This window comes from Ylistrum balloti, unplaced genomic scaffold, assembly GCF_031769215.1.
Source record: "Ylistrum balloti isolate Yb309-2 unplaced genomic scaffold, AGI_CSIRO_Ybal_v1 Utg369876, whole genome shotgun sequence".
Lineage (NCBI taxonomy): Eukaryota > Metazoa > Mollusca > Bivalvia > Pectinida > Pectinidae > Ylistrum > Ylistrum balloti.
Genome location: NW_026782016.1, coordinates 1,526,346 through 1,550,888, shown reverse-complemented (window position 1 = coordinate 1,550,888; position 24,543 = coordinate 1,526,346). Strand labels below are relative to the sequence as shown.

Below are 24,543 nucleotides of genomic sequence, written 5' to 3'. Positions count from 1 at the left end.
GACTCAAATCTAAATCAGTGTTTGCTTTTTTTTTTAAAGAACCGGTTGAATGTGTTGCCCACACACAATGTAAGATATGAGGATAATGGAAGGCCTTCCGCAAAACAGGTGTCACAGATTATACTTTATCCTTGTTTCATATTTAGGTACATTTGGAAACTACTTTCACAGTATTCGAACGAGTACTGGCTATATGGCTTTCTTCTTGAAAGAATAAAAGCAAGCCTATTATATTATAAACACATCGTATCTCACCATAAAGTTTTCGTTTTGAGATACATGTCAATGATATACCAACAACTGAATTGTTGTTCTTAAAAGAAATCGTTAGTGTACCTGGATGTTTCATTATAAGGCTCTGCTTGCAATAATGTGTTATTGCCAGGCAGGACCCAGACCGTAAGACTTGACATACATGTATTACTCTAAATGTGCATGTAAATTAAAAAAGTTTTTCAAGATTAATGTTACAATATCGTCATCAATGTCTTATGCAGTCTACCTATTTGGGGTTAAAATCTGCAGTGTATTTGTATGAAAAGAAATATCTAACAATATGTGTCACACGTAATTTTACTACATTTTCCTGTCAAACAGTGAACACTACCTTATATTTGTGACAAAGTCAAATTCAAAGTAGGTTTCAGCGGAGGTTCCTGGGGATTTTTGTTATTTCCTCCCCTAAATATATGCCCCGAGTAGCTTCATGGATTGAATGGGATTCGATCGGGTCGTAGGAAAATTTCTATTGTTTCTGAAACCCCCGTTTTAACATGCTTGCTTTAATAAAATGATAAAAAGTGGTGTTGAATTTGAAGATCAACATTGCAGAATATAAACAAGAATGCTACAGTAATTTTTTAAAAATATTTTTTCAGGCGAATCCAGTTCACCATTTCCAACATTTGACGAGGATCCACCAATGTATGTAGCCGGTACAGAGGTGGAAAACTGTCACAGAGGCAGGGACTGAAGAAAACTTTGGTCCACCCCATCCCTCCGTTTCAATGACAGGGGACAAATTATCAATTATGTAACACATGCTTCATGGAATAATCAAAGACATCGCAGTACACGTGAATATTTGCTTGCAGTAAGACAATTGGTCGTATAGTGATACCTGGTCACTTTCCAATTAAACGCTGACCTTCAATGAACCAAATACTGTATATTGAAAGCAAGCTGGGACACTGGACATGCCAATATCAGCACGAGGCATTACTTGTCACCATGTGTACTATCTACAGAAATGTCATAAAATACGAGGCAGTATAACGGCACAAATAGAGATACTGGTATTTACAAAGGGGTTTAAACCGTCATCCAAAACCTATCTTTATTAGGTCGGATATCAACATTCTCCGTTTCATTGAACCCGAATAGCCACTCTGTTTTATACAGAGTTCTAGTATATGTAAATAAAGTTTTACTTTGAACCAGGAAACAATGGCTGAAATAACAAGTAAACAAGAGAAGAGAGGGTTTTAAAAGTACATGTTTATTAGACATGTGACTTGATGACAAAGCTGATGAAGCCTCGTCACTGCCATATTTATAATACATTTGTTCTTATACAGAGGTTTTCTCGGTATATCTCTACTAACGGTATGTACTTAGTCTTCCACCATTGTATACAATGATTAAAGTATAGGTCACCAACACTATGCAGTTAACAGGCCACATATGTGTAACATATCTCAATCACCGAGTCCGAATACACTCTTACAGATAGGCTGTTACTGGTGTTTTAATCTTTTATTGAACATTAACTCTGCCAATGCCGATGGTAGTGTCTTCAATATTTTAAAGTAAAGCCAGATAGCTGCACTAGGAGTAAATTTTACTATCGCTAAAACACTGATGTTAGTGATCTCAAATCCCGATTATATTAATAATAAAAAAAATTGGCTTAATATATGTAAACATATAATATTGATAAAAACGATTCTTCTTTTAATGTTCAAAATACAGAAATTTTAACTGAAATAACAATTATATGGACAGCAATTATAAATGTCAGAATACCTCAATGGCGTGTTTCTTTGAAAATTTCACATATCAAAATTTGCCTGTGTTATTTCTATGCTAATCAGAGTGTACACAAATATATTTATTTTGATAAATATTGCATGTTCCAGACATGTTTTGCTATAGTTAGAAATGCCACACTGGGGTGTAATGGTGTGATTTCACAGACCAGCCAGTCCCTTTACCATGAGACAACCAAGAGTCGGACTCGGTGATTAAAATGAAAGGATTTGAACATATATAGTAAAACATATGAAGCCATGAATTTGTCCATTAATGCCAACTCACACCAAAATTATTTTACAAATATTCTTGTCATATCACAATATTTACTGGAATATTTCATGGTACACATTGAAATTGAGTGAAAATGTCCGTGACATATAGAGCGTTTGTCTGTTAGCATTGAATTGTACAGTCACCATTATTTGTGATACGTTCTCTTTGTCTCTGTCTCATCCGACCCTGAGTTGTCCTAACTTACTCAATACTCTAGGTCACATCACTTTGAAATCATCACAGACAGTTTCATGGCTCCTAAAAATGTGTTACCTACAATAATGAGATCATGTGATTAAAATAATATAAATTTCCTTACTGTGACAAAGAATGTGTTCACATAGGCAGCACACATGACGAGTGATATCTGACACACAGAAAGCAGGTATTTAAATGTGACGTAGCTACAGGACATACAGAATGTTCCAAACTTTAGTGGATATAAACAATGTAAATCAGATTTCATAAAACAAAGTGTGCATAATTCAAGTAAAAAAGCACTATTTCCATAAATAGCATTGTCTCATCCATACAATTTTAAGTGCTTGGCATTAATGCAAATTAAAGCTAAAACTTTAGTAGTATCCAAGCAGTAAGGTATCCATGACTTGGGAAGGGACAATAGGAACTTTCCCTGCTTTAAAAGCTAATCATTTAAAAAAAATGTACATCTTATCAATTCATAAAGGGCAATATTACAAATATACAATATTTATCTCTGAATTCATAATACTAAGACAATATGTTTTTTAGATCCAGTCTTTATCATTAGTAAAGGAGACTTTTTATTGCCTAATTCAGTCTGGCATATGTATTGAAATATTCTGCTTGCATCCTGACACACAAATCATACAGATGGTTAGTGGAAATGAAAATTTTGGTTTCTCCCCGCCTATACTGATATTGCCAAAGACTGATACCTTGTATAGGTCTGCGGTAATGCTGCACACAGGGCTGCTATTTCCCTATGTCTGGCATTATACATTATGTGTGCTCTGTGATATATATAGACTGTATGTACGGAAGTAACTTTACACCATCTTTAAAACTCATAACGAGAAGTACAAACACTGCCAACAAAACAGAAATGATATGTAACATATTAGTTTATAAATAATGGACTAAATGAATTCATGATACCAGCATCCTTAGTCTAAGTAGTCATAAAAACACTAGCTGTTGCTACACAAACACACGATGTTCCTGTTAAACTGATCCTGTAACAAGTTCCTAGCTCCAGTTATATATATATCTACGTTTAAATTCCACAATAGACTTTTTATATGTAATGATGAGTAATTATCGATTCTTAGCATTTTGAAATATTGTTGAAATTGGAAGCGTAACACCTATCTCCATCTGTATACAAAAAGTACACCAGTATTACAAATATCAGTCTCAGACCTTCAATAATATGTTTACCAGTATATCATTTTACTGCATATCAAAACACCATAATAGAAGACAAATTACATCTCCAGTCATCCATTTCTTTTTTTTTATATTAAAAACTTTCAGTTGTAATTTTACACTGTATTATACAACCTATACTAATTGTTGTGCCACGATATCCACATGTATGTGTGTCGGTGATAATCAATTATCACTTCAAGAACATCAAACATGTCATACATAGTGCACGTTCTTTTTCTTGTTTTTTTTTTTTTTTTTTTTAAATCTGGATGACAGAATCAGAGACCTAAATAATACAACCCGAACTTTTTTTCATATTTAAAATCAAAGTACAATATTGTTAAATTTCAGTAGAATGACATCTTTATATAAATATCTAATTGTCTACAGCAAAATGCTCATCCATCCATTTTCAGTACATAAAACTTAAAAAGTGTGGGGGGAAAAATTACAAACCTCTTTCATGCAATATGTACTTACAGTATCCTACAGATGGTTCAAAGTATTTTCATGGCAAGATGAGCAAGAGTTTGAATTGAATTACTGTAAAAGGACTTCATTTGGCGCATAATCATGATCACATTTTGGAATAAGCGCAATGATGAATTAGCACATCCGCTATGATTGCTATACGAGTAACATTCAGAAAATGCAATCATACTGTACCGCATTATTTTCAGCACCAAAATGCTAAAATAACATAACCACTAAAAGATGTAAGTTTACAGTATCTAATACATTCTTAAGTGAAATTCTTTACAATAACTTGGATACTTCTAATAGTAATTTGAAGCCACTTTGTGAAGGTCAGAAATCTAAAATCCAACCAAATGCTTTTATCTTATAATCTGTGAAACATTCAATGAAATTGACATGAAATTTAACAAAAAACTAAATTAAAAGCAGGCATGTGTTTGACATTACAGCTACAGAATATTTCAAATCACGATTAGACTCCAAATAAAAATTACACTTTCACATTCTAATAAATAAAAGTGAAACTTCACATTTTTAGGGATGACTCCGAATGGAAAGGAGAAAGACATCCATACTTAAATATAACCATCCTTCAGCCAAAAATATTTCTTGGGTTTTACTTACATATCATAATCACCTGTTTCAATTAAATTGTGATTTCAACTGATTACAAAAAGTGTAATTCATGTTCGTTAAAGTATATTTAGCCCATCAGATATAACAAAATAAGGACAAACCAATATACAAAATGAGACAATAGGTTGATATAAAATGCACAATAATAATTTACAAACGACTATTAACACCAGTGTTTCTAGTTGCCTCCCTTCAATCATTCAACATTCACCACAATTTTTAAACATATGTTCACAATGAGAGACTAGCTCTACATTACCGAGCTTAACATACAAAGGGAGCGAGTCAAAACATGAGCATAACATGTTAACACGATTATGTACAACAAAACGGTAATGTCAAAGTGTTTCTTGTCTCGTACACATATACACATTGGAGAGGCTTTCTTATACAATTACATAATGGCAGCACATTAACAGTTACATATCACATGTTTCGTCAACTTTTTTCTTTTTGGGGTATGGGGTTGGGTAAGTTCTTTAATTTTTAATTTTCTTTCTTTTCATTTTTTTTTTGGGGGAAATGGTATTTCTTCAACAATTTCACTAAATTCCATCCAAAATCAGAAGTTGGTACAATGTTAAAATAAAGCTGATGTGTACGAGTCCTATTCAGCAGCATAAAATCATTTTAATCTTCAATAGCAGATCCATGCAGTCTTTACCAATACAATACCATACCGTTACATCCGCCAAACTTTTCAGAATGAAACATGGCCTAAAGAAACGATCAGTACAGTGTACTCCATGCACACACAAATGAATATCACAAGTTGCTGAACAATGAAAGGCAAACTCTATTCATATGATTGTATATATATTTGCTCACATTATGTCTATGTTACCCTTTTTGCAATATTTCTCTGTCAGATAAAAAAAATATCAGGACTCAAGAAGTTTCATAAAAGCTGGATCAAACTGTCATGAAAATTACTGAAATCATAACCAAAACACTAAATTTAACTTTTGATAATTCCACACAGCATACTGGTCTTAGAGAATGAAATTATTAAAATCCTGATTTTACTATTAAATGTTCACACAAATCAATGAATCATGGTATGTCTAAAATATCACTTACCCAAAGTATTCTATAATAATGATTATATATAAATATATGGCAACAATCTTCCTAATTAACTGTAATGATGTTTGTCTTCGTAATCTTGTACTTCATATTACTGTCTTTATCCTGCAATAATCATAGGGGACCAATAGGTACACCCTTTGTTTCAATCAGTGGGCGGGTCTATAACAGAGATGCCAATAACCAGCATCAACCCTTTGTTTCAGTCAGTGGGCGGGTCTAAAACAGAGACGCCACTAAACAGTATCAACCCGTTGTTTCAGTCAGTGGGCGGGTCTATAACAGAGACTCCACTAAACAGCATCCACCCTTTGTTTCGGTCAGTGGGCGGGTCTATAACAGAGATGCCACTAAACAGCATCAACCCTTTGTTTCAGTCAGTGGACGGGTTTGTAACACAGACTCCACTAAACAGCATCAACCCTTTGTTTCAGTCAGTGGGCGGGTCTATAACAGAGACTCCACTGAACAGCATCAGATATGGTTGAGATAATTACAAAGTATTGCAGAATGAATACAGTAATAAGAGAATCTGTGTACTGACCACAGTTAATGTTAGTATTTAGACAATTCAACTATAAATAAATGATAGTTCATTATACTTAATAGAATAATAAACAGCAAACACCTTCAGGTTTTTGTTTACGTCTTGTTTGTTTCTGGGTCGGTTTTCTTTTGTTATATTTATAAGAATTAATTTTTTCTTTGTATTTTGCTGTTTTGTATATTCCTGTTTAACATCAGAACAGGTTGTTAATTTATCTTAATCAGATTTATCATGACAGTTTATTTACATAATATACAATTTTAATAAAATTACCGGGATGGGGTGGGTACCCTTAATTCAGTACAGTCAGGATTGTTGTGGAATTTTCTACATATTAATGACATTAACTTAGACTACAGCTACATGTAACAAACAATTACCCGTGTAGTTTTGATCATTTGTCTCATAACTGGCCTAACTACAGTTCATAGACATATGTCATACAAACTAAGTTATCTCCCCTTCCTTCTGTACATCAGTATTCTTAATACAATTTTTCTTTCATTTAGTTGCTATAACAGTAATATTGTTGCTAAAGAGAAATCTGTTTATGTTGCACTAAAAACTAAAACTCATTATGGTTTTTCACAAAAATGCATGAACCACTCAGAGAAAAAAAGCAAGCTTAGAGACAAAAGGGCACACTTTTTACAGGGAAAAGTGGTAGAGTTGGAAAACTTAAATGATCATATTAATAACTGCATGAATACAGACTTAAATATACAATCCATTCTGGTAGCAATCAAAATAGACGAAGAAAACGAACTGAACTCCAAACATATCACGATGAATTGAAGCCAGTATACACAACAAGATGGTTTTACGATAATCTACAATTTCTCTGAAAATGAAATTGATTGTAGCAAGTGTTTTCTGAATCTACCTGTTGGATAGCATGTTTCCAGTATGGTGTCACAACACTCTGCAGCACCAGTGTTTTCTATAAGTCTGATAAAGGCCTACTTTATGAAGCAAAGTATGTGAGTGATTGGAAGTAGCCGGGAGGATTTCTGGTTTAAATTTCTGATTGAAAGTATTGCACAGTCAACATCGTTAGTAATGATTGCATTCTACTAATAAAATGATGATAAAACCAGATGTTTAATTTCTGTCACTTCTTAATTCGATGTTGCTCTGCTTTCCTTAATGCCTTTTCCTTGTGTTATCCTGTAGATACTGGTCATTCTGGTAGTGACCAGTTCGTGGTCTGACAACTTTGCTTACAGCCGAGGCAATATCAAAACTCAGATAACACCAATCATTCCTATTGATTTGTTCAGACAGCCTTTATGTACATTAAGGATCAGTCTTCATAGTTCAGTTACATTTCATGTAAAAATCTTCAAAACCAAACAATACTGCTGTTTTCATACATAAAAAGACTCATTAAAACTGACTTTGAAACAAATCACAAAAATATGCCCTTTCGGGATTGTCTACTACTGTTTATATGCAAAACCGTCAGATCCATCGACCATCTGCTGTCAGTTTCAGAGCAACATACACAGTACTCCGTCCATCAGAAACAGCCATCCTTCCAGCTTTCATCGCTGGTTCTCGAGGCAGCAACCGGTCGCGGGGAAGGTATGGCTGATCTGTAAGTAAATAACGTTCTTAATGGACTGTACGCACAAGTGAACAGCATGTTTCAATATAAACTTAGAATTGGATACATTGTAGACAAATAAGGAACTTAATTTCATATACCTATGGTTCGTCCTTCTGGGACTCATCAAAAAATGCTAAAGTCAATTGTTGAAACCTAGGAGGCACAAAATCCAAAACAGAACATGTATGCCTTCACAAAACCTGTTGAATTGTCATATATATTCTCATCATTTTCACTGCATGTAAAAACTCTATTACAGCTATAAGAACTGAGAAAGCCATGTGTGATCCTTACACTGTTACTAATACTGACCTCCTAGGTGTGGCTATTCCAGACTTTCCAGCTGCCCCTGCACTCCCAGGGCGTGGTATGGACCTGCGGGCAGGTTGGGGCAGCCCAGTCCTCTGTGGAGAAAGGCCCCGCCGCACCTGGTTAGGCTGTCTCAGCCCACTGACGTTTGGAGAAGCAGGTCGCACCTGTGGTTGTAGGCGTGATAACTGGCGAGGTTCTGGAGCTGTACGATCACAGTCATCACTACCCCCAGACGAATTATTGTCTAGGTAAGGGTCACTGGAGTGAAAGCCAGGTGGCTGGTTCATCCGTGAGACATTTGGTAAATTCCTCCGTAACCCAGTAGCTTCTCCTGTACAATGTAAAACATAAGTAAAAATTCTCTGAAAATTTGAAATCCTTAATTAGAAAACTTGCACAGATACAGCTTGCAAATGATGTGATTATACAAGAGCATATTTTTTGTCATTGTTCTCTTTTTTGGTCAAAAGCAAAACAAACTAAATATGACAGAATCATCATGGTCATTCTTTCTACACACTGAAAAATTAATTTTTCTGCATTTGTTTTTCTCTGTTAATTCAACACTTCTGTAGAATTTCAACAGTACTGCAACCAAAATATTAATTTCTACATTCAGTGGAATGGTTTCATAATGTGTACAGTAATCAATCTACAATTCATTTTCAGGAGCCCTTTTTTACTTAATTGTTAAAAAAAAAACTGGTCCCACCATAAAAATTTTTTAATGCTTTCAGAAATTCTACGAGTCCCATCCATACTCTCTCAGTACAGGACTAAGGACTAACATGTAGATCTATCACTATATCATACAGAGGAATATGAAAATGCATTGTGAGGCTGGTGAATCACACATACCTTGGTTTTGAGGATTCAGGTATTGACTTCCATAAGGACTGTCAGGAGGACTACTGATGTCAGACCCTATACTGTTAGTCTGACTATTCCTACGCTCACCTGTAAATCAAATAGCTTCAGTAACTTGTGCCTAGGCAAAAACTTCTAGATCAACATATTTCTATGTCAGTCTATATCGATGATGTACAACTATTCACACAGATTCTGAAGAAAACAAAATTGCAGGACTCGCTTCCAATAAGTAGTAGACCAACAGACCTAAATCAAATGGTAATCTCGTTTTCAAAAAGGAAGTACATTTAAACTCCAAGTCTATTTTCCCAGATACACTGAGCTGGTTAAACCGTTTTCCAAAAGAGGTAATTAACGAAGGATGAATATGATCAGCTTTATATAGAAAAATTACCAAAAGGATTTTAAAGACAATACAGATATTAAGCTGTTCAGACTGTGACTTAATGACTATTTGGAGAAGGCATATAATTCAATACTTCATGATCACATATTAATACATATCTATACATACATATATATACAAAAAACAATGTATATGGTATATTAATACAGCTCAGACAATTACGATGCATCTACTACCTGATTACAACTGGTACAAAATCAGTTAAAACATCATAAAAAAAGGCTGGTCCAGACATAGAGTTACATGTAGGTGGGGTGGAACACTCAATTTTAGTGACATCTGTATTTAAGCATACCAAATTATAATTCATACAATTTGTAGAATCACAGATTGTCCACCCAGTATATAAATATGACCGTATTCCACCTCTACCTATTATTCAGAAACACAGGACTCGACGGTACAACATGAACAACACAACACCAAATAGGAGACACACAGATTTTTAACATACTATCAACAGCCACAACACTTACTCCAGCCACTCCATCACTGGAGTGAACTAGAATTTACATCACAAGTATGTATACAACATATAGCTATAGTAAGCAATAGGTCAACAATCTCGAAATTAATCATGTTTTATGAGTGGTGAAAGATTTTAATATTCTGGGATGGAAATGAAAATTTCTTCTACATTCTCACCATAACAGACATGTATAGGGATTTCAGGTATTGTATGACCTGTACGGAGTACTAATAGTATTACATGACAAATAACCCTGAAATTAAGTTAATGATAATTACTCTGAAAGGACTAGTTATAGAATAACATAAATCAGTTTCTGAATAGTGAATACATGTATAAAGTGTACCAAGATTCATTTGATTCTTGATTACTAGGCATTAAAAAAAAAAAAATTTTCATAAAAAAAAAAATTTGAATAAGATATACCTCTACTTCCTATATGTATAAGTGGAACAGTCAACCACAACATCCATGTTATTATCACATAGATCTAATTTACCTGGAAATGCAGATATTGGTACATTCCTTACACCTAAAATATACCAGTGTTTATAAAAATACTTCAGGACAAGGTGAACAAATAATTCTGTCACTATAACTACAACGGAACACAATGAAAGCATATCTCCATTACAGCATGCATCAGGTCCCCTCAGCCCTGTGTACCTGGTAACTACTAACTCACAAGGTAACTTCCTAAGTTATCATGCTTAAATCACATGAAATCATTCTCTCGGGACACCAAACCACTGAAGCAGCTAATCATGCGTGGGACCTTATGACCCCATGACCTCTTACCATCTTGCCTACAGGGACTGGAACGATTTGAACCCATATTTGAGGCACTGTTATCTATATCATTGTTACCCCCGGCAACAGATTGAGCAGGTTGCCGAGACCGTTTTCCTGTGATGATTGGACAAAGAGGAAGAAATTGACATGAAAAAATTGCACCACAGCTAGCATTACTGGAGACGATTCAGAATGACCTAGCTTGATTACCAGTACATTAAAGCAGGTTGACTAAACTCAATATACTAATGTCAGTTTAAATAGGAATTTCAACATACATAATGTATGTATATGCAAAAATGTTAAAATGTTCTTATCATTGTTTAAATGTATATCAGAACGCTAAATACAGCGGGGCAGAAATTTTCATATAATTTATTAGAAATATTTCATCTGCTTTACAACAAATGGTCATGTTTTTATTCATTTGAGAACTTAATTTTGCGTGTCTAGATTTATTTTAACAGGTCTATCTAATGATTAGTTGTAATGATAGATATAGAACATTAATTTTCTCAGTCCTTATGACTGACAGTATTAATCACCTTTACCTCTAAATGTCAGTAATTCGATAGTTACACAAAATTTTCATCTATGGACAAAGCTGTGAATACTTGTCCAACACCTTGTAGTAATATCTCAAGATATGATAAGTAATTTAAACTTTTTTTTGTAAGAACTCAGAAAATGGTGCTACAATTTCTTCAATATCAGTCTTTTAAAATGTCATCACAGAAAAAATATAAATGTGTGAAATATTTATTTATTTTTAATTTCAGAACCACAGTAAAGCTGAACTAGCTGAATCATTGTTAAAAGAATATTAATTTGGGTACATGTGAAAGTTTTAGGCATGCTACAATTTTATTTAATAATTCCATCATTTTCGATATTACTGACTGTAACCTAACAAATTAAACATGTAGGTATTTATTTTATTTTCATTTGAATTTCTGCAATTTGAAGGCAAAAAATACATCAGCAAATGGTGTCATTCTGTTATATACCAATGCCAGTGCCAGTATCCAAAAAACCATCATGCTTTTCTAAAAAGTGTCATATTTTGCAAAACCAATTGTAACTACATATGCATTTGAAATATAAGCATTTGAAAACAAAACTAAACATTTTAGAAACAATGGATTGAACTCGGGATCTTCATACTGTCTGTACTGGGCTTACCTATTTCATCTGAAAGTATTGAGAGTTGCTTCCCTTACAGTGTTAAAAACACTACTTAAATGACTGTGAAAGCTTGCAAACTGACACTATTGTTGGTTTTCACCTAACACTCCATGATTCATTTATCTTATGTCATTCTTTGTTATTTATGCATATCTCTTAATTGCCAATTTATAATTCTGAGTTGTGTAGTTTTCGGCCAGATATATATTTGATCCACATTTTGGTATCTAAGCTTGTGATGAAAATAGCATTAGAGCACTATTTAAATGGTCACTTGATTTTAAAATAAACAGTAAAATTGATAAAAAAATAATCATCGTTTGAGTTTCCTTGTTAAGATACCAAATGTGCAACCAAAGAACCTCAAGCAGCTAAATCCAGGAATTCAGACCTTGGTGTCCAGGAATTCAGATCTACTGCGATTTTGTCCGACACTAATTTGTGTTAACATAACAGGAATAATTACCTCTCCGTGGAGATGATTGGGTCTGGCTCAAACTCTGTCGCAAACCTGGTAAAGAGAATAACAAATAGCAGTTCAATACATCCTTATCCCATACACCAAATACAATCAGCTAAAAACCTATTGTAATCCAGCAAATATTTACCCAAGAAAAAATTATGTCAGAATGACGAATGCTACATGTGAAATTTTATCTTTGAACTGATATATTTACAAAATTTTACTATACTTAATCTTGGTTGAAACATACTCTCTTCCTGCTGTTTTGCAAGGTTTTCAATGTCTGCCACATCAGGATGTTGTTTGTCATCGTCACGGTAACTGTCAGCGCTCCGCGGTGAATCATCTTGACTACTCCAGCTTCCTTGGGTAACAATAGGAGGCGGAGGTTCTCGACTTTTCTTTGGGCGTGTGAATGTTCCTGTGTCAAGGCGACTGATTTTTCCTGTAAATGGTAAACCATTGTATAGTGTGACCTCTTGATAGCAAGGGAGTATTACAGTGCAAATCCATTCAAACAATCACCATGTATCATATATACTGTATAAGAAGTTAAAAAAATACACCCTTTCAACTGCATGTACAAGCATGACAAATAAAATAGTTTCTGATCATGTCTTAAACTGTTCTTTCCTAAAAATTTTCACTGCTTTCAAATTACAATGTCATGTTGTTACATCAGTGTATTTCTGAAGATAACACCAGACAACTCACCTGCATGTGTCTTTTTGACCACAGGCTTATGGTTATACAAAGGAGTACTGTCAGCAGACTGGCTCATTGGTGAGTAGCCTCGTGTAGGGGAGGGTGTAGTCAGGCTCTGGAAAGCAGGCGTACTACAACTCCTTGACACTGAAAAGAATCCAGCATGTATTATCATTAGTGGTAAAATTAGAGGAATGTGGAGTCCAAGAGGTCACAGCTCCAGTCAATGGTAACATTTTAAACTCTTCTTCTTTCATCTGAAGTATATAGTGACAGTGTAGAAACATCTCACACAAGTATTATAAATTACTAGTGTGAGGAATTTACTCCATGATTATTATAAAACAGCAAATTGTCGAGATATTCCATTTATTTTTTACATTCATGTACATGTATGAGCCAATGTATCTTTAAACAATAATTCAGTATGACCACGTTACTTTTCACTAATTTAAATTTTTCATTTTGTTGGTAAGGGTATGGAACATCTGCTGGATAAAAAAACATCAAGTTGGCAACCTGCAAAATCTTAATATCAGGTGGCAGTTTGCAGATCTACATTCAGTCTGCAAGCTTAATCCAGCCTTCCAATACACCTGATTATACGCCTATACTATCCACTAAGCCTTTCAATGCACCTCCTGATTATATACCTACACTGTCATAATACACCCATATTATCCACTGAGCCTTCAATACACATCCTGATCTTACATCTATCAACTGAGCATTCCAATGCATTTCCTGATAATACACCTATACTAACCATTGAGCCTTCCGATACACCTCGTGATTATACACCTACACTATCCACTAAGCCTTTCAATGCACTTCCTGATTATACATCTACATTATCCATTGAGTCTTCCAATATACTTCCTTCTTATATCCCTACACTATCCACTGAGCCTTCCAATACACCTCCTGATCATACATGTACACTACTACTGTAGCAGTTGACTGTTTGTGTGTTCAATATTCACAGACGGAGTCTGTCACAGTAATATTTTCTCCTTTTGTAACTTTAACCTGAAATACCTCACTTACCTAGAATTTGCATAAGAATGAATATTATTGTAATGCATGATATGAATTTTGTTTTTGGTAAGACATAAGAAAATATTGAAGTACCAATGATTAATTATGAAAACTATCATCATATCAGATGAGCTTAAAGGATTAGATAATTGATTAGATCTAATCGTTGTCTCATCACAATCTTACAGAGTAACTGTAAAGAGAAATTGTGCATGTTGTTCTGTAACTTCTACTTGAAATAACAAAGGCAAAGTGAACAAGGATGTACACAGATCGACACTCCACTCCCTGGTTTTTGTAATGTTTTTAAATCAAGGTGTTCACAAGTCATCTTAGCATACACAAATACTTTAATATTGAAAGGGATCCAGGCAGTGACAGTTTCACTTTGACCATTGACCAACAAACCTGTAATCTGGAGTAAAACTTGGCTGTGTGAGGCTTTGAAGTGAACATAAACTAAATCTATCAAGAGAGATAGTGTTGTGTTACAGATGCATCCACACAAGGTGATTACTACACACCATCCTCCCTCCTCCTAACTACATGTGTGGGGGGTATAATGCTGGAACTACAGAGTTGTCAGTTAAATGGCAGAAAATTGCTGAAGTAATTACCTAAATTGTTACAATTCCAACAAATTTATTCAATTACAATGTGCATCAATTTGAGGTTGAAAACTTGATTCAACGTGTACAAGCTTTCAGCTGTACCTGTATTTTGTATGAACATGTATGTGTATTACATGTACAGGTCTGTTGATGTACACATCATCCTTAGTAAAATAAAACTCCAGGAGTTACGATCAATATTGCTCTCTGCACACCTGGATTGTGTCATGGCAAAATTGAAGATATAAAAGTAATTTGATTGGCTCCAGGAGGAAAAGACTGACCAATCATTGGCTCACCTATTCTTCTGAAAATAAATCAGTGACACCCAACTTCAAGGCCATTATAATATACCCTGACCTTAAGATTTGTTTGATGTACATCAAAGGATCAAACTAGTCTTTTTGTCTTGTCCACAAGGTGTCACATATAGAAACTTCAATTTTACCATGACATGTTCCAGGGGTGCAGAAAGCAAAGTGATTGTAACCCCTGGAGTTTCAAGGATGTTATAGGTCAAATGTTAACTTTTCAATCACACTGGCATTGGTCTTTTAAAATTTTTTTCTAGTAATATTGAAACTATATTATTACATAATCTGATTTTGTGAATCAAAAGTACACAATTTTGCATGAGTAAGAAATGATGACCTATCAGACAAGATCATTTTATTCGAGACACACTTCTACAAAGAACAAAGTTATCTAAATTCTAAATGAAAACATACCTTTTACAGAAACCATTTCTAGAAGACACTACACTACTGAAATCTGGATATTGACGACACACAAATTCAGACTGGCCCTTATCTCCAGAATACCAAAATTGTAAATAATAATTTTGGTCTCTCTTATCAGAAGTTTCAAACTAAGGGGAGATAAGCTGTTGTCAGAAATTTTGTGACTGGTAGCCAGTCAAACACAAATTATGATACAGAAACTTGTTTCATAAGCTAGACTTCCAATTAATTGGGAGTTTAGATATGGTATAAGTTTTCAGTAAAATCAGCATTGAAAAAACATGGAAGGACAAGTATTGACAAATAAAACTGTAGCTGAAATCACAAGTATAGATTAATATTGAAACCATTCTTCCAAAATTGCTCAGTGTTGAAAAACAAAGGTATTAATTAGAGAGTATTAAATCCAACAGTGTAGAAAGATAAGTTAAGTTAATTTAGTACCCCAACTAAAAGTGTACTATAACATGTACATTTATAAACAATGTTTTAACAAGCTGATTGCATTTTCTCTCTGGCCTTAATTAGCAGTCTTTATCATTATTATACCTTAAGGGTTATGTATTACAAAAACAGACCTATTACATGTTTTACTATTATAATCACACAACCACCTAATTAATATCACCATATACTCATCAATCTACATATTGTAACATGTCTTGTTACAGACATGGCTTAAATGTTTATATTCTCACTCCAAACCCCATCTAGCTTGTAGCTATTGATTGTGGATGTAAGCATCATGTATTTATTGTGAAGGTTGGTATATCCTGTGTGAGTGAAAACTACAGACTACAGAACAGCACTCAGGAAAACCAGTACATCCCACAGAAATGTGGAGGGGACATGATAGGGTCAATATCTAGAACACACAATACACTTACTGGCATCCTCACTTTCTCCTGAAATTCAAAAATATGTTTTTTAAACACGAAACATAGCCAATAATGTATGGGAAAGGAAATTGGTTATAAGCTGTAGTCGAACAATATATTAACTGATTGTTTATGGGGAAAACACACAATTCTCTCCAAGTGCACATGTATTTATAGTCATGTTAATGTACATGGATCGTGTAGCATTATTGTATCTGTTCTGTCTATTGTAATGTAATTTTTATAAAATTATATTAATTGTAACTGGTAAGTAAGTTATGATTTTCTCATTGACACAACTACATTTCCGACATTGTGAAGAAATTCGGTATATGCCAGCGTACATGTTTTTCAAGACACATGTACCGAGTCTGTATATTTTCCTGGTATAGAGTGAGCAGGTATTATGAAAACACAACGTGTTCATGAATCTAGTTCTTCTATCTGAAATATTTATTAAGAGACAAAAAAAAACTATCATATAAGTACACAAAATATACAAAATATTTCAAGCCACAACCTGATTATCTTCACAATATATGTGTACTTCGTTGTTTTGATTGTCTGTCTATAAAAACAATCGCTGTCATAACATTAATTTTGCCAGGTCTTTAATATATACCAGTAGGCAATTGAGTAGGAGGTGTTTGCAGAAATGCAGTAATTAATCTAACATAACAATGTTTCTTGTTGGTGGAAACATATATATGTATATACATCACTGAGAAGATGATGGTAAATTACAATATCTGTTGTGATATCTGAAAACAAACTTCATGTATGGTGTTAAGCCTACTCGCAGCCATAGAAAGTTTCAGTATAAATCACAGCAGATACTATATCATTGTACTATAATAAGCCCACCCTCTTCTCTGAATAAGCAGTAATGTTTTGGGCCAGTGGTTAGATCTATTGTTGGTTATTTATTAGCTGTCTCACTTCCCTAGCTTTTCCACTTCTAAAATGACTGCAATTAAATTCCATCTATAACACATGTTCAGTATTATACAACAGAAAGTCTAAACCTGTAGTAGGTCTGTATGTGGCAACATTACATCTCATTTTTTTTGTATGTTGCTATTTTCATAAAACATTTATACATGGATCAATTCAGAGAGTTCATTTAAAATTAAACAGGGTCCTTCTGTATAATTTGGATTGGCATATTTCTGAAAATATGGGGACTTTTTTATTTCTATGCTTCAAAAGGCTATTTGGATGGTTTCATTGCCAACTTTGAATAAATTATTGTTAGTTTTCACTATAGGTATAAAGTGCAGTATATGATGAATTCCTCGGAGGATTTCCATGTACGATAATAGATAAATACGATTGTCATAATTTCTGTAATAAATATATATCACTATGATTAGTCTCACGCGCTAGCAGACAGAATTTATTTGCTTCCTACTACCTCCATGCATTACCATCACTAAAGCCAAGTCTGATCTAGTCTCCGAGGACATCCTCATGCACAAACTCTATACCAGTGTATGTGTATGTGTAGTTTTTGTGGATGTACACTATACCTATACAGAGTTTGATAGTGTGTAAGATACATGTATTCAATTGACACACGTACCTAATTAACCTTATAGGTTTACAACTTAAACTGGTCTTTACATTATTTAAACACTAAACACATTATCACCACATAAATATACACTAATTTTCCTAATCATTGTAAAAATTGCACGGTTCAAATCAACTTTTTTAAAATTCTTGAGCCAAATTCTTGTCACGAAATATAACATTTATAAGATAAGTACTGGTTATTACTGAAAAGGTAATACATTTTTATTTTGTACTGAGAACAATTTTAAACTGACGGTTATGATTCTCAAGTTAAAATTTTGAGGATTTCATTTTTATATTTACCTCAAAAGACCATTTTTTAACTTGGGAACAAAAGTCAAATTAATTCAAATACTAATTTAGCTTTTCCTTTAAAAAAAATTTGTTAAATAGTTTTAACTGAGAGTATACATATTGTGTTAAGACATATTCCTATATATAGTGTACATTTGGATTTACAATGAAATACTAATCCCTATGATGTTTGATTGTTTTAAACATTTAACAACAGTAGGTATATTCTGTTGGTGCTTTCTGTATACATACTGCGTGCTGCCTCATCAAGTCTGTGGATGAGGGATTTGCGAACAGATTCCACCTCTGGACTCGGATGGTCGAACTCCTGTCGCACCCATTTGTATGGACTGACTCGAGACTGTAAGGGCGTAGGGGGCTTGGGTGATGAGTACAGCCTGAGGAATAAATTAAAGAAAATGAGGTGACAGAGGTCATTTCTTTCCAATTACAAAACGTACTCCTTCCTCTGGACATATACTCCTTATAGGACCTCCAATGTGTCCAGTAATCTTTGATATCTACAAGTACACAATGTACATTATTTTCAAAACTAGTTTTAAAAAATACTAGTCATGGGGAGTTGGTATATACATAAAGGATACAGCTAGCATTTTATAACAAAACACAAACACATGTGCTGTATATCTGGTCTGAAAAAAGTAGTCATCAATGTTTAACATAAATTTCACATCAGATACACATGTATGTAATTTAAATATGTACAGTAACGATGTACTGGTATATGATTTGGGGTGCTGATATATACTCTTACCAGTATCAGTTAACAGCCAAGATAAAATCTGACACATGATCATGAGTATACTTTTTTATGGTATATCTAATGTTGTCATTTCAACAAACGTTAATATTCTGATAAGCAGCTGCTGTTTCATTGATATTTTGTTTATGTGTTACATAAATATGATATTTATTGCCTTAATTAGTGATAGCATAATGTAAAAATGGTTGATGTATGTGGTGTTGTATTACAGGGTCAAAACTTTAGGTCACAGGTCAAAGGTAGTACTGTTACAACATTTACAGGTATGTTTGTGTTAATAGATAATATATCTATCTATTTGATATCTGTACTTGTAAATAACTGTGCATTCTACAGGAGAAATACAATGTATCTAGTGTTGATAATTGTTTGAACAAACTCACCCCCATCTCCAATGATTGTATGTTTTCAAATTGTTACAATGTTTAATTATGAATGACTTAAACAATGTACATAGTATACATAGTTAATGATCATGATTATATTATTATCATTATATCATTATATCACATTATAACATTGAGGTATAAGTCTTTGTTTACACCATATGTTTACAATGACAATATATCTCCTTAATGTATCTATAGACCTATTCTCATGTGAATCTATTATTATAAGATAATTATTGATAACAACGAAAAAATTTATAATACTGTGTCACTGATCTATACATGAAATATGATTACCATTGGCTAATTACCATGCCATGGTCATTATTAGGACAATCATGTAATGCTTTTGTATAGGACCATAAACTTGTACTGTATATATCTATAATGAGACATACAGTAATTATGGTTTCACAATGAATATTAAATATATTGGTATTTATATACATGCATAAAAGTGTACTGAAGAAGTCGTTCAGTTTGATCAGGTTTGTGACTTTAATTTGCAAATAAGAAAGTATAATAAAGAGGACATTAAATTTGTTTCAAAAGGAAGCCTTTACCTGCTCACTTTCTTAAAATGTGAAATTTTCATAGATAAACCTTAATGAAATAAAAACTTGTATGATTAAGATCCCACATCACCTTGCAGTTTGTCTACAAGCAATATATATTTTCACTTTTTATCTAAGTTGATTTGTTTGCATGCATTTAAATACAACTTGAATTCATATAAGTTGCAACTGGCATGTACCATTATCTTAAGATGATGAAGGTTTTAAAGTGAAAAAAAAAAACCAACTGATCATGAGGTGGTGACGTGCAGAGATGTAGCAGTATGGTAATTACATGGTATTGGTTAGCTGTACATACACTGCAACAACCCTGCAGAAATATTTCTACCTATTGTCCAGTATAACAGGTACAGAGAATTACATAATCATATTAACCATAAAGTTTTAAGCTTTTTAAAATTGCATAATACAAAAAAAACCCCACATATGTTTGTACAGTATAACATACTTACAACAATTACAAGTAGAACAATTTGCATATGTAACTTAGTTCTCAAACCAGCTAGCTGAATAATTATAAACAATAAGGAGTGGTTAAAATATGTATACCAAAATAGGTGGCAATGCAAAACGATATGGGGTACCAGGTCAACTGTGAAAAAAACAAAGTGGACAGATATATATGGCCTCATTCAATGTTTTGGCTCTGAATATAAAACTCTTAATTCCTTTAGAAGAATGGGAGTATTTACATATGTTACAAATTTTGTTAAAGATTTAGTAGCATAACTATCATTCTATGTGATCATTTATTATAGTTGTATTTATCCTGAAGGAATTCCAGGGGTCAATAATCTTACCTGAATCAGTGTATAGGAAGCTGGAGGTGGGCTTGTAAATTGAATAACCCTAAGGATGCACCTATCATTAATATACATATACTGTATTGTTGTACCATGGTATAAGTTATTCACCTAATTTTACTATTTTTTAATATATTTGACAAATCTTGCTTTTGTCATGTGGAGAGCACCACAGTTGAGCTATAGTTGTCTCTTCCTTTGTATATGTCTTATAATACTGTACCTTGACCATTGAGGATTCAAGGCATTTATTATTATATGAGATAGTTATTGTTACTTCAATATCAGGTCTGATATACTAGTAATTTATAATATAATTTGAACAATCAGTAAACGTGTGCAGTTACTGAAGGAATCACCATTCTACTCAAACTGAGCCAAGAATTTCTCTAACAGTGATACAGTAATGTTTTAAGGCTCACCATACATACGGAACATGTTTATGAGTCTAGATGATCCAAACAGATGTAGTCAGACTCAATTTGTCAGTAATTACTAGGAACACAGCACCTGTTAATCACCACCCATCACCATCTCTGAGTCCACACAGACAGAAATGGTTTGGAGCCCAACACAGGCACTGTGTACCTGGTATTACCAACATCTTTAACAGTGACCTATATGTCTGATTTGAAATGTTAGAACTCCTGATTCAATACTAATAGCTCCACTGGACATACGATTTACCATATTTAGACTATAATAAAATATATCTCAGCAATCTCCATCAGAGTTAATACTATCTATTGGATTTTGTGAATGTAATAACATCAAGAGCACTGGTAGAGATATCATTGGTATCACAGCTTCGCATTATATGCACATGTACAATGATAAAAAAAATGAAATTCATTGTGTTTACTCATAAAATGATTAAAAACATAAGGGCCTTCATGCAACCCTTGACATTTGATAATTTAATAAGTAAAATCACACAAAGTCAAAAAGTCTTAAGTGAAATGTCAATTTTGTAGTCAGACTGATTCCCAATTGAAAGAGTACTGAATGCCATGAAAATTAAACCTTACAAATGATTAAGTTATGTTGCTTAAAATGGTTTACTATGTAATTGCCTATAAATATCTTATTCATTGTACCAACTCCAGATATATTACAAGTAAACAATATTTATTGAACCTCAAGTAATTAATAGATATGGACATATATACTAATAATCAACAGACCTGTCACCTGCAAGAATTTAACACTTTTATAACATACTGGTAAATTTAAATAGGATTAGTTACAAACTGAAAATGTATTAACAGACCTGATCTCCCATAGTTCCGTCCATGCACTCAATATGAATCAAAAAGTGTAACTATGGAGTGCATACTTTAGGTGGTATTTATTCATGTCATAAATATCTTATTGACTCTAGGAGTGAAAATTACACGACATAATGAGAATATGTATATGCATCAGGTCTTTTTTACATATAATTTTTATATAAATATGATGGTTGAATCCAATAGCCTTTAATAACATCAAAACTATTTTCAAACATTTATACACAATGTACCACCAATACACATTTAACTCAACTTTTCAGATTTTACATTTGATGTGTATATTCTGTTTGTTTTTAAAACTTAAAAGATATATATGTGTAAGAGGCTTAATGCCAAATTTCAAAATGTGCAACATGTTTACATGCATGTATACATATGATGAAAATTCTGAAAATTGGTGAAAACTAGAGAAAGAATTGTCTTTAAACAGGGATTATTTAAGCAGGTGGTTCTTCATTAATGAAGAATTAATTATAAGCAAAACAACAGAGTGATGAATATTCTATCAAATAATTCCTTAGTTAAGTGCACTAACTTTAAATTAATGTACTCTTTATGAGAAGAATTTAAGAAGCTGAAAGGTATAATTTTTCTCCCTTAAGACACATTCCACTGCTACGCTATGATCTTTGCTCCTGAAATCATTATAAAAACTATATTTTGACAAAAGTTTTCTATCTTTAATCTAGTGCACAAGATCCAAAGATGGCAAATAACTGGTCGACAATCACATAAACTCCTGTCAGTGTTTTCTTAGTTAATAACAATATCCTACATGTTTGGTGTTGAAAATTTCTCAAAGATTTGTTAAAAGCATGTTAAATTATTTATACTAATTACATATAATTACCAACAATCATGAATGAAATCAAGTAAAGTGGCATCGTGCTTACAATTATGCGAGATGAAATGACTGAATGGCTTTAATAAACAGGTAGGTATATATGTTTAGTTGATTCAACAGATATCTGTTAAAACCTGATCATACAACAATGAAAATGTACATTTATAAAATTACTGTCCCTTTTCCATCTAAAATGGCAAAGTTTATGTCTCTTTTACATATGCAATGACATTTACAAATAAACTGCTGACCTGCAGAAAGTAGTAGAGGATAAACAATGCAAAATCAATTCCTGTTGCAATAATAATCTGAAGTGATAAATCAAATGTCATTAATAAGATAAATCAGATACAAAAAGATGGATGTCTAAATATGATAGTTGGATGAAGTCAACAAAAATGAATACATTGATAACCAAAGTTTTCTTTGGTCACAGAATTTGATAATATTAGGTACTTTGAAAAGTGATGTCTGATAGCTATATCCATTTCTCTTTACAATATATATAAATACTTGTCCTCAAAATATCTCGTATCTGATGAAATGCAAAAGGGCAGCATAAAACTTAGGATACAGTATATCATCATAGAGATATGGTCGTGATTATGGTTTCTAAAATCCTGAACAATTAAGTTGTGTCTCATTGTGATCATGACATGTGACGTTACAAGCTGTTATACATCTAGATCTACTGTATATTAAAGCCGGCCTATACAGAGATTTTGGGTCATTGCAATATACAGATATGACGTGTTCAAACAGATCGTGAAATATCTATAAAGAATATATGCAATTAGTCCAAATTAATAACTTGTCTAGCTTTCAAGGCACTATTGTGAAAGTGTGCCCAGACAATCCTGTGTTGTGCCGTTCAGTAATCAAACTTACCAACTGTCTTCATCATCCTTTAAGGAAAGTTTCTCTAGGTCTATTACTTCATCTTCAAAAGCATCACTAGAATCAGATTTCGTCCTAGATTTGTCAATGTTATATTTATCTGATATATTATTGTTATGGTTTGGCAAAAACTTCACTGGTTCTATTTCCCCATTTTGCAATGACTCAAGTTGAAGTTTTTGTCGGTCACGTAACACTTCATTCTGTTTCTCAAGCTTCTTTACAAGGTCTTGCAACTTTTGAACTTCCGCTTGAGGGTCGACCATTGAATCGGTTGAATCCATCGCGCTTAAAATGCCACCAACAACGCTGAAATACACACAACATGAGTAAGACTTCAGTGTTTAGTCGCCATATTGATATTGTTGTCGAGCATGCGTAACATCATTAGTGTGTTACACAGCTTCCGGTAGCAGGTGCCCGCACAGAGGTCACAAAGGTCATTCTTGTATAAAGGGAGATAACGCTTACAATATTGAGGAAAATTCGAAAAAAAAGAAAAACGAACACAAACTTCAAATTAATAGCAAGATAGCAAAACATTTT

General features: G+C 33.3%; 1 protein-coding gene across 3 annotated transcripts; it reads right to left on the bottom strand.

The window, feature by feature from the left end:
• Positions 1 to 1,477: 1,477 nt before the first annotated feature.
• Positions 1,478 to 24,320, bottom strand: LOC132546189 (SLAIN motif-containing protein 2-like). 3 transcript variants are annotated; one of them, XM_060209900.1, is made up of 10 exons: positions 23,989 to 24,320; positions 18,666 to 18,811; positions 16,554 to 16,571; positions 13,287 to 13,424; positions 12,823 to 13,017; positions 12,576 to 12,620; positions 10,931 to 11,038; positions 9,246 to 9,344; positions 8,388 to 8,718; positions 1,478 to 8,061 (listed from the first exon to the last, which is right to left on the bottom strand). In XM_060209900.1, exons 1-10 carry the CDS (start codon positions 24,279 to 24,281, stop codon positions 7,986 to 7,988), a joined length of 1,449 nt encoding a protein of 482 aa, XP_060065883.1. In that variant the 5' UTR covers positions 24,282 to 24,320; the 3' UTR covers positions 1,478 to 7,985. The 3 variants fall into 3 exon arrangements, with proteins under 3 accessions (XP_060065883.1, XP_060065881.1, XP_060065882.1); XM_060209898.1 differs by lacking the exon at positions 10,931 to 11,038; XM_060209899.1 differs by lacking the exons at positions 10,931 to 11,038; positions 16,554 to 16,571.
• Between the last annotated feature and the right edge of the window lie 223 nt (positions 24,321 to 24,543).